Source organism: Melozone crissalis, unplaced genomic scaffold (genome assembly GCF_028551555.1).
Source record: "Melozone crissalis strain CALT ecotype California unplaced genomic scaffold, PUWL_Pcris_2 ptg000045l_1, whole genome shotgun sequence".
NCBI lineage: Eukaryota > Metazoa > Chordata > Aves > Passeriformes > Passerellidae > Melozone > Melozone crissalis.
The window spans coordinates 22,881,708-22,893,718 of NW_026535823.1; the positions used below are offsets into that span (position 1 = coordinate 22,881,708).

General features: G+C 46.9%; 1 protein-coding gene across 5 annotated transcripts in view; it reads left to right on the forward strand.

The window, feature by feature from the left end:
• ST3GAL3 (ST3 beta-galactoside alpha-2,3-sialyltransferase 3) overlaps positions 1-12,011 on the forward strand; it is a 173,430-nt gene that overhangs the window by 151,924 nt on the left and 9,495 nt on the right. For all 5 annotated transcript variants that reach the window (XM_054286318.1, XM_054286317.1, XM_054286320.1 and 2 more), the window contains one exon: positions 6,426-6,572. In XM_054286318.1, coding sequence (XP_054142293.1) covers positions 6,426-6,572 — 147 coding nt within the window. The remainder of the gene's footprint in view (positions 1-6,425; positions 6,573-12,011) is intronic.

Below are 12,011 nucleotides of genomic sequence, written 5' to 3' on the forward strand. Positions count from 1 at the left end.
CTCAGAGCCATGGGAGCAGTGTCCTTCTGGCTCCTGGGAGCCCTGAGCCTGGTGTGAGGCAGAAGGGAGAACACTTCAGGTGACACAAATTATCAGAAGTCTGAGGACCCCAGTGCAGACTGCAATGTTTGTTTCTCTCTCTTTGCTGGTGCTGTGCATCCATGGATCAGTTTATGATTTAACTCAACTCTGTAAGCCTTTTGTTTGTTCATGTACTGGAAATGGTTGAATCTATAAACTAAAAAAATAAAGCATCCTTCTTTGGACTTCACCCAGCCTCAGCACTAAGCTGGTGAAGGAGGAGCCATGTGCAGGAGGTGCTGCCAGGCTGATTCAGGCACCCAGCCATGGATTAGCACCTCTGCAGAGTGCTGACATCTCAGGGATTAACCTCTGATGCTGGAGTGTTAGCACGTCCTGGCCACAGCTTCTCATAGCTCTAAGATGGTTTTTCCTGTGGGCAGGCTCTTAGATGTTTTTTCCTGTGGGCAGGCAGCCTTTCTGGAGGTGCCAGCAGGAATCCTCTGCTCCTTAGGCACTTTTCGGCTCCCTTGTCTCATCATCATGACCTTTTCTCTCATGAGTTGCCCAAGTGTTAGCAAACTTTGTCTCCTGGGCTGTTCTTACTGGACTGTGGCTTTCTGAAGGCTGTGTCTTGGAACCTGCTGGGTCTTTGTGGGGTAGAACAGAGGTGGGCATGGCAGGAGCAGAACTTCCACTTAATCCTTTCCAGTTATGCGGCTCTCCCTTTTTTGCACCCTGCTGGCATCTTCTAAGGCAGGTAGAGGGACAGGTGAGGGCCACTGCACTGCAGTCAGTTAAAGGTAGGGACTTAGTGTCACTGTAAAGCTTTGGGTTTGCAGGGCACCACATCTGCTTTGTGGGCTGGGCTGTTCCTCCCATTGCCACTGCAGTGGGACCAGTCCATGAGCTGCTGGGGAAGGGATGCTCACACAAACTGGTGCTGGGGGGCAGGTAAATGCTCATAGCAGCTTCTATGAGCTTACCAAGGTACAATCCCAGCCATCTGCTTCTGCTCCTGAGAGATGCCAAGGAACTGAAGGGAGTTTGCTTCTCAGTGAAGAGCAGGCCATGAACTCCCATTTAGCATGGAGTAAGGGTGTATGTGCTTATCACAGAGCAGGTAGAGTGCAGTAAAGTCATGCCTTTGGTTGCATTCTGTTAAGTCCTTACATCCTTTAAAAATACTCCCTGCACTGCACAGGAATCTGCTCTATGGCAAATGGTGAATCAGAGCTTGTGCATCAGGTTAGATGTGATCAAAAATACTTGGACTGGGCTTGGGTGTTGAGGAACTGAGCAGGGAAGTGGCAGAAGGGAGCCTGCTGGGCTGGCCTGTCTGCAGCCACCAGCTGCTGGCCCTGCCCTGTGCTCAGCTGCAGACAGCCATTCCTGGAGGCTCTGCCCCACTCCCAGCCAGGGACAGCCAGGGAAGGGCACTGAGATGCTCTGCTGTGTTTTTTGAAGCCCACTCTTGCAGCTGTTTCAGGGCATGGGTGGAGGTAGCTCTGGGAGCAGCAGTGTGCATTGTAAGCTCCTGTGACAGACACCACTCCACAGAATGCGGGCACTTGCCTGCTCACAATAAATGACACTAAATTGCTTTCTATGCCATATTTCCACACTTTTCAGCTGAAGGAAACAAAGGGTAGGTTTGGGTTTGCTCTGATGCAAACATAAAGAAACAAAAGGGATAGTTCATGTATGTTGAGATGACTATCATAGTTTTGTTCTGGATTTCTTTTGTTTTGAAAACTTCAATGCTATTAGGTGATCAGGTTTGTAACTGATAAAACTAAGGTAAGAATTTTTCCCAGGTAAGCAAATTTTTTTATTTTTTCTTCGAATCATTTAGTATAGTAGTCAAACCAATTTGAATATCCAGGTGTATTATTGTTTGTAGGGAGTTTATTCTTCAGTAACACTTACCCTTTTATTGAAAAAGGTAACAATTGGAATAGTCTGAACAGTCCAATAGGTCTTACCCTGAACTAAGTGAAATCCCATAAATAACTGGAATTCATTTAACATATTAAGGGAGTCAAATATTTCTAAAAACAGATTTACAGCAGTCATTTCCTTCCAGTCCAGCAGGCAGTGACACAGGAATGACCCAGGCATGGAATGAAAAGCAGCAAGAGCTTTTCACATGCACCAAGCAAAGAGCAGTTCCAGCCCTAGTTCAGTCACCAGCACTGGATCTTCAGCACGAGCCCACGAGGTAATGGTCAGCCTCAACAGAGTCCAGAGGAGTTCCAGAGTTCATTTCTGCTGACTGACTTCTTTCCTTATGTGAGTAGAAGTCAGTCTTTAAAGCCTCTTCAGGGGGCAGAATGGAAGATGAAACATCCATGTCTTGACAGTGTAGGAGCAGTCAGGAGAACCTGTCCCATGTCTGTACTGCTAAAGGCATTTCTGGTCCCCAGAAACCATTGGCACACAGCTTGCAAGGCCAAGATCATGACTTGTGGCAGAGAATTGTGAAGGAGAGAAGGCTGCCTGTGATTTCTGGGCTTTTTTGTTCCCAGCTCACACTGCTTGCTGCGCACCAGTTCAGGTCAGAGACTCATCATGGCCACATCTGCAGCAGAGGTCATGTTGGACCTTTCCAGGTCTAACCTGCACTGGGCAGTCTCTGTGTGGCTGGAGGGCGTCCCAAGGGGCTCCTGCCTCAGCACTGGCTGCTATGGGGCTGCAGCTCTCCAACCATTTGGTTAAAGCAGCACTCCTTGGTGATACAGGAACACCCAAGCACACAGAGAGCCATGAGCAGGAACACAGGCTTTGAACAGGTCTCACACTAGATTATTAGTCTGAGACAAGATAGTACAATTTGGGGGGGTTTGTCTTAGCAAAAGCCTCAAATAGCGAGAGTCCTGCTCAGTTGTTTGAGAGAGTTTTATTTTCATGACTCAGCAGAGGAGGTGTGGTGGTTGCTTTGGTATGTCTTTGGGGCACGGCTCAAGGGTGTGTGTGGTGAGATAGCACTGACACATTGTGCAGGGCATTGCAAGCCAGATTTGGCACAGCCATGTCCATGATGCTTAACTTCTTTTGGAGTCACTTGTCCCCCAGCTTGCCCTGTAGGTTGTATATGGTCCATTAGGTCCAGATTAAGGGTTAGTAGCTAATGAACGTAAATGTACAATCAGGAGAGCTTGGAAGCTCTGTAGATGCAGGCAGGGAGTAGTTATAGCCACTTCCTCTCTAATAATGTGTCTCCTCTTATTTGGCACTTCTTTGCTAAGAGGAAAGGAGGGGAGAGCCCTTTCCCTTGGACCTGAGAGTGCTGCTCTGCTGCATTCTCTGCAGCACAGCCTGGGAAATGTCCCTAGATCCTACAGGGTGTTGTCTTTCCCATGCCACAAGCTGGGCATGAGGCAGTGCTTCATTTTCAACAGGCAGAAGGAGTAACAGAATCTCAGCAGGCTGCCACAGGAGAACAGGGCTCAGTTTCTGTAGCTTAAACTGAATCAAGATTAAAGTACTGACACTAAAGTAATGACAATTAATCAACAATTGTACTTTTTTAATCATGTTGTTCAAGGCAGCTCCATTTTCTTCAAGACTGTCTAATTCCCCAGTTACTGTTCAATCCCTCTGATGGTTGCTTCTTTTTTAAAGATGAGCACTTTGGAGCAAGTGCCCAGTTACGTGTGTGTGATCTGGTCATGTGTGGGTGCACACACACTTTGCACCATGCTCTTCTCTTAGGCAGGTGCTGTTATCCACACATTTGCTGTGGGTGGGTTCTGCAAGCACCCCTGTGCTGCCCTAATAGTTGCTGCCCTCAGTGAATAGCAGGGGTGATCATTTTGACAATATTTTCAAGAGGCACCTGCCTAGCCCACAGGATTCTTACTGCAGCAGTGAGATTGAGGCTGCATCTCACCACTGAAGGATGCAGAATGCTGCCTTCAAGGGGAACACATATTAAACTACAGCTACTGCAGTGTTGGAGGTTGCTAACATCAGTTAGGCATAATTAAGAAACTGTCATCAGATCATCAGTTTCCAGATGTGATTTTTAGGGTAATGCAAAACAATTTGCTAATGACGTCCTGCGAATTTCTGGTAGTTATAGAGGCCAAATCAGACACATCCACTACAATTCAAGAGGTTAGGAAGGTAGGTAGTCTCTGGTATTTTAATAATTTTTGAGAGCAGAACAGGTGGTACTAAGATAGTGGCATGTCAGGAACTACTGAAGAATTACCTTGTATTTTTCCATAAATATCATTGGATGTATTGTAGAAAGAGTAAAGTCAGACAGATATTTGGTGACCAAATGAAAGTTCACTTTCAATTTCTGTCTACTGTTATTCTCCAGACAGAGTATGCCTGAAAGAAAGTTTGGCAGTCCTCCCATAAGGTTGGGTAATGTGATTAATCCTCTGTGGTTTGCAAGACTCACATTAGAAAGTTAGCTCTTAAATGTTAAATTGGCCAGTGAAATTCCCTCCAGGCAAAGACCCCGTGTCTCCCTTGAGCGGTACCGTGGGAATGGGCCCAGTGCGAGTGTGGGTGTTGTTAGCACCACGGTGCTCCCAATGACGACACAGTCCCCGGGATGTAACCATTCACTCACTGTGTTTTGGACACTGTAACTACAGCTCTGATGAGGGAAAGGGTTTTGTGGCACGTCCACTTACCAGCTGATGCAATCCCAGTGACATACAAATGTCATCTTCTATGCGAAACATTAAGCTGAGAAATCAGAATTAAACTGTCGTGTCTGGAAAGACAGGATGTTCTTGGATATTTTGAAATTTGGGGCAATGTTCTTATCCTTTCCTAATAAACTTTTTCCATTTTTTTGAAACCCCTACTTGATATTTTTTGGCTCCCAGTGAATTAACAGTTACCTAAAGTGACTAAAATAAAACCAGTATTGTTTTTGTGAGTATCAACTGAAATTAAGCAGTGAGAACTAAATTACTCTGCTGCTTTTCCTGACATCTAGAGCTGGAATAGCAGGATGTAGAAATATCTTGTAATTTCAGGTGTGCTCTGTTACTGTTGTGCTGCAAATGTTTGAACTTAATGTCTCATTGATTTAGCCATAAGCAGTTTTTGCCTGTTTGTTTTCAGATTAGAGTAATTTCAGTGCACTGTAGTGGAGTTCTACAAAGCACACGAGCTGTGCTCCCAGATCTGCGCATCTTAGCTGGGATTTGGGTGGCATTCTTTGCTTGGAAAACATTTTCCTTCAGACTGGTCAGGCAATCAGAAGTGAGCATAGTCATGTGCCAACAAAACTCAGTTCCTTTGAACGAGAAGCAGAAACTCAAAACATTGTTCCCAACCTTTATGAACATGCAATAGCATTGCTCACCAGTTCAGGGTGAGCAATTTATTTTGTAAATTTCATTTACAAAACCATTGTAAATTAAAAATATAAGAGTGCAGTTGATTTCTTCATCTCAGCTAAGAGCTGTCACCCTTGGTGACTGTCTGAGCATGTCCTCTGAATTTGTGGTATTTCCAATACGGCCAGTCTTGGATACTCAACAAATGAAGATGTGGGTGGATTTCTCAGCCTCTCCCTAGGCCCTGGGGCAAAGTTGCCTCTGGATTTATCTATCTGGCTAAAAGGGAGCTAGAAAAGTCAGTGAGCTAGGATTTTACACTGGAAACACTTTGCTGTCCCAGCAGAACACACAGGAGCTGTGCAGCACTGCTGTCACAGTGCCAGAGCCCAGTGAAATGGGAAGGGCTAAGGCTGGACATCAGTGCACATTGCAGGTCAGCAGATGGGAAAGGACAATTGTGGTGTGCCCTGGATGCTACCACCCATCTGTGACTGGCTTCCCACTGCTCCTTGTTTTCCCAGTGTGTGGTTTGGAGGGAATGGCACAGGCCAGAGTGCCCTGCACTGTCATGGTGCCTCTGAGAAAAGGAAGGGATCTTGGAACACACTGCCTGATCTCCATCTCCCAGAGCTGTTTAACAGCCTTAAACTGCATTTGCCATCAGTAAAATAAGGTGTTTGTGCTGTTCCTCAGTTTTGCTCCTGTGTGGTGACCTGTTTGGGATAAGTATTCTTCCTTAGACTAGCTGGAAGCCAGTTATGTTCATTAACATTGTAATCCAGTCTACATCTGTTTTAATTTCAGAGAGCTAATGTATCCACTCTGATTCATCCTCCAGCTCATCTGCTGCCCTGTTCTCAGGACAGCAAAGCTGTGGAAGGGGAGTCTGACCATTTGCATTAATTTCTTTACAAGTTGGGAGGCTATCATCAACCCTTTAAGCTGGCAGGTTGAATATAGCCAAATACCACGTTCCTGATTTTCTGCTTAGCAGCAGCAGTGCCCCCATGAGCAGAGACAATAAGAGGAAATGTTTGATGATAAAGATGACAGCCTGCTAATCCCTTCCATTGCTGCTTTTTCTCCTCCCAGAACATCCCCACCCTGGGAAGCGTAGCAATAACCATGGCGCTGCACAACTGCGACGAGGTGGCGGTGGCTGGCTTTGGCTACGACATGAGCTCACCCAACGCACCGCTGCACTACTATGAGAACATCAAGATGTCTGCCATCAAAGAGGTAGGCAGCTCCTGCCAAGCACATCCTCCTCCCAGGCCCACTGGCCACCCCGACTCCAGAGCCTGACTGGGATGGTGATGTCAACTTACGGCTGTGCTGTGTGGATCAAAACTCAGCTCCGCTCATGCATCTGCTTGTAAAATTCTAGACATTCTCCCAAGCTCAGTGTGTGTTAAAAATGGTTATTACTGCTGGGAAAAGTTCTCTGGAATGTGTATATAATGTAATTTCTTCTTTGAGTGGCAGGGAAAGGATTCACATAAATGTTAACCCAAAGAGTGTGAAAGGGAGCAGTTCTGCTCTGGGGTTGAAATGATGCACCCTCTCCTGCTTTTTGATCCATTGGGTTGCTCTCTAATCCATAGGCTTCCTTTGTGAGCTGATCCCCTCCTCAGGCCCTGGGAAGCATGGGGAAGGTGAGATCAGCCTGTGTACCTGAGCTCCCAGCTGGCTGTTCAGCAGCACCTCTCTGCTCTGAGCACCACTGGGTCTGTGGAGACTGCTCTGTAAGGACAGGTCCACGTTAAACATGTTTTCTGCTACTACCACAGTGAGACAAACAGCATTTTTGGAGGAACTAAAGTTCTCATATCGGTATAATGCAGCAGTATAGATACCTTCAGGTCTGTCCATTTCCTGTACCAAACTAGAGCAAACTTGGACACTGGACAAAGCTTCTATCGTGGGAAGGTTTGCTGCCTTTATGGAAGAGCTCCTTCTTTCCCAGCACAGATGTGATCCAGGGCTTCCTAAGATTGCTTCTCCCTCTTCTCTAGGTAGGGAAACTTGGTCTATCCTACTCCACACTGTGGAAAGTTGTATTGTTCATGGACAGTAGCTGTCTCCTGGCACCTGGCATTTGTTCACCCCAAGGACTTTACCACTGATTCAGACCAGGAGGGAAGCTGGGAAGTTGTGTTTTTTCAAATCACAAGACTGTACGTGTCTTAGTACTCTCACAGGCTGCAGGCTGCATGACCCTAGGCAGAGTGAGAGGAATTATAAATCAATGATTAGTCAGCTTGAGAAATGAGAAGAGTGTGTCTAATTATCAGAGTAATGAGACTTTGAAGCATGAAGCTCTCAGCAGAGGCTAAGGGAACAGAGTTTAGGAAAAGGCTGTGGGGAGGTCCTCAATACACCAAGAGATTTGACACAGTGGTCCTGAGGTACCTTCTGGGCCTGTGGAGGTGGCAAGAGAGTCTGCTTAGCTCAGTGGGGTAACCATGGATTTAATTAGTCCTTGCTGGGGAAATGAGTACCTATTTGAGGATTTAAGGGGTATGTCCAAAGAAGTAAATTGAATTGAGGTGATGTCTGGCTTATGAAATCCCTGAATGGAAAATAGCTAAGAAATCTAACTTTTGTAGGAGTAGAGGAGGTATCACCATCTGCTTATAACCATTGCCAGAGACAGGACCCCGGGCTCCCCAGGCCCAGGTCTGAGGCAGTACAGCTGGTCCCTTGGTCTTACAGCAAAGTGATGGCTAGGCCAGAGGGAAAATGGCTACAGATGTCTGAATCCAGCAGGGAATACAGAGACTCTTCAAGAAAGTTTCAGGAAAAGCTTTTAGTGCCACTGTTTTCAGTCTGGTGAATCAGCTGCCTTTGGTGGAGAATCACTTTTGCCCAGTTGTTCTTCCTGTCTCATAAGGATGTCAGTCCCACGGTCAGATTTTGGACATGAGGACACCACTGGAGCTGACAAGAATGAAGTCTTCTTTTATTTCATCCTTAGACAAATCAATGGGAAAATTTGGCATAGAGCTGGATAACGGAGTCTGTGGTTGAAGTTGCAGGTCCATGTCACTTGCATCTCTGAATTTGGAGGCCAGCACCCCAAATGGGATCCAAGGTTGCTGGAAGGCTGGAGGAGGTCATTCTTGGACATTGTATGGGGTCTGAGGATTAGTTAGATGAGGATGAACACATGAAATGCAACCAGAGAAGTCTCTTAGAGAGAGCAGTTGGTGCTGATTTGCCAGGGCTCTGCTGTCTGGAAGCCATCAGTCATCGTGTCCTGTACAGAGGTGAGGGAGCGTTGAAAATTCTGGTGAAGCCTCAGTATTCAGATGTCAGCGGATTTGTTTCTGCAGCTGGGGCTGTTGTTGGGAGCTCTGCAGCCCAGTGCAGCTGGTTCTAGGAGGAAGGTTCCTGTTCCACCTGAAGGCTGGTTACCTGATCTGTGTCTGCCCATCCAATCCTCACATCCTCACCCATAGGCTCCTCTTACATTTCACTGCCCTGCTACAAGAAAAGCCATCTGTTCCCAAGTATCAATAATTAATGCTCCTCCTGCCTCTGCCCCTCCCAATATGACAAATTGTTTGTGATATTGTGGAATGTGAAGAGCAAAGAGAGGATCACATTTCTTTCTCTCCTATTTAATATTAATGGTAGCTGGTAATTGTTAGTCATCTGAGGGTGAAGTTGAAAGGTGAAGGGCATAATAGCTGGCTTGTGTCTTCTGTAGTTGCCTTCAAAGAATGCAGAAATAGAGATTTGCCCCACTCCAGACTGGAAGCACCTGCTTGATGGAAGGGATTTGACATTGCTGCATGGACCTGCATGCAGCTTGCAGATGGGGAAGCTGGCCTGCACTGGCACCCTGTGTCAAACCTTGCCCTTGTATTAGTGAAAGAATACTGACCCAGAGCCAAGATCCACCAAGGATTTGTCTGTTCCATCTGCTCTGACACCCAGAGGTCCAAGAGCATCCACAGGATTTTTCTCAGTGTTTCTTTGGACCTCTGGGATTGTGTCCAGGCCTGGTTCTTCCTGGTCCTCCTCTACATTTCAGCCTCTAAAGGAGCCACTAAAGCAGGCTTTACCTTGAAATTATGCAAGTATCATCTTTGTCCTCTGGTCTGCAGACCCATGGAGGCTGGAGTGCTCATTCCTGGGCAGGGGAATGGAACAGGTTTGCTTAACATGGCATCATCACAGCACTGAAATAACTGCAATGGGATACAGCTGTTCCACCACAATGAACATCCCAGGCAGGAACCCCAGCAGTTTGACCAGGCTTTGGTGGGGCAGAACCTCTATTTCTGAAGTTCAAATCTCTTCAGTGACTGCCAAGCTCCTCCAGCCTGAATGTCTGAAAATGTTCAGTGTTTAAGCCTAGAGAGCAGCTGCAGGGAAGCACTCCAGCTCCACCCTGAAAACATCACTGTCTTTACAGAGGAAATGTAAACACCAGCAGTGTCCTGGGCCTGGAGATGCCACACATGTGTGTGTGGACTGTGGGAGCCTGTTGGGTAATATCCCTCTAGCCCCATCCCTCTCCTTGTATCTGCAGGGCAAATGGGCTTGCTGGTGAGCAGGAGTCCTCTCAGCAAGGTGTGTCACTGATTTACACTTGAGGCTGCTTGACATCTCTCTGGACACCCTTGAAACCCTGTGAGTCATCTCCAAGGAATTTGTTCTGATTATATAAAAAAAGCCAGCAAAATGCACTCACTTGCTCACGGCTGGGTGGAGATGCCTCTCCCATGCCAAGACTGAGGTGATAAAATCTCTGTGGAAATGAATCTGATTTTTCCTGTTGCTCTGTGGCACTGGCAGCTGAATTTCCAAAAGGAGAAACAGGCCTACCCAGTCCATAGTTTAGCCCAGCCTGTGCATTCCCCACAGGAGTAAAAGCTCTCAAGGTCCAAGATTGTGCTGCTATTGCTACCACAGAAACCAGCTGCCTGCACTGAGTCTTCTAGGATCTCCAGCTCCTGAGGGCTGGACAGGCATTTCCTGCCCCAGAAGAAGAGGATCTGCAAGGAAGGAGATGCACTGGAACTCAATCACTGTTACTAGTCAAGGAGAAGTGTACGATCTTGGGACCCTGTTCTGTAGTATGGCTGCAAACATGTGTGGATTTTCCTGTGCTTGGGAATGCTTGTCAGAGTGAATTTCTCTAATTTGGTACTGGATACCTTCTTTACCCTCTCTCCAGGGTAGCTCAGTGTACTCTGGCCAGGGTATGTCCAGGCAGAGCTGGTGGAGGAGACCCTTTTCTGTTGCTCAGTGTGCTCTGGAGAGCTGGAAGCACACTGGGGTGGTGCTCTCAGTTTCAGGTGTGAGCTGGAAGATCAATGCAATTGAAACTGTGCCTCAAGGCCAGTTCTTGTGTGTCTGCACTGCTCCCTGCACAGTGCTGTTCTATAAACTCTCACAGGTGATTTTTCAGCTCCTATCCCATCTCTTTCTTTTAGCTTGCAAAATGCAGAATGGCCAAATGTGTCACCTCTGTTCAGTTACTATTTTCCCTATTCCAAATAACTTTGCAACAGCTTTTGTCCCTTGCCTGCTTCCATGAATGCTGTACAAAAAATTGAGTCTTTGCCAAGGTGTCTGCTCACTTGTTTCTGTTTTCATGGCAATGAATCTATTGGAGTTGGATTTTCATATACTTTATTGGATTTTTATGTCTTGCTCAGGTCCTGTAATGCTTCGTGGCCAAGCACTCCATAAAAATGTATTTTTGTCACAGGTCACTGTCTTCTCTTAATGTAGAAGTGTCATACCCACTGGGAACATAGCGAAGAAAACGTGGAAATGGTGGTGAGGAAAAGGAATAATTTTAAAATAGAGTAAAATAGAAATTATTTAAGGATGGGAAAGTGACTGTTTAGAATAGTAAAAACAGATCCATAAGCAGCTTATGAAACTGAGAGAGCAGGGGGCTGTGCTAAATCATGGGAACGAAGCCCAAGGCAGGCTCCCAGCATCCCTCCTCCATGTGCTCTGCCCCAGCACAGTCTTCCCAAGCCTCATGATCCAGAGGTGAGCTTCCATCCCTGGTCATTTCTTGCAGGAGCAAGAATGTGAGTAAGGAGTTACCTCTGGTACCACACAGGGAACATCCTGGGCTGTTTTCTCAGCTGCAGACTGCCTCATGCACTTAGGAGTGGCAAAAAGGGCGATTCATGTTCAAAGCCAGCCTTGCTCATGCAGAGCTGCCTGCAGTGTTTGTGTCCCACAGTGGAGCTGCTGGCGGGTCTCTTTTTGCTGGAGAAGCAGGTCAGGCACCAGCACTGCTGCTGGAGGTGTCAGCTCCTTTGATACAGCTGTGCCCAGCACCTCAGTGACTCGGTGCCTGACCTGAGGGGGAGGTGGCGGGGCAGCCTTTGATGGCTTCCTTCTGATCACTGCCCCTTCCCCAGCAGGTCTTTGTGGAATGCTGAGGACACCATCTTGTAACACTTCTCATTCAGGCTGTGTAAGGGCTGTCACAAGGGCCAGGGGAGGTGGCCTGCAGCACGCAGTGACACACAGCTTTGTCTCTGTCTCTCCCCGACAGCAGCTACCTCTCAGAATAATCCGCAAACATCGAGTTTGGAGTCTTGAACCATAAAGGCACAGACAATGGTGCTTTATCATCATCTGGGCTCTCTCTGGGAAGCCGCCTTTTGCATTTTAAATCAACACAAGTTGCTTGGGAGG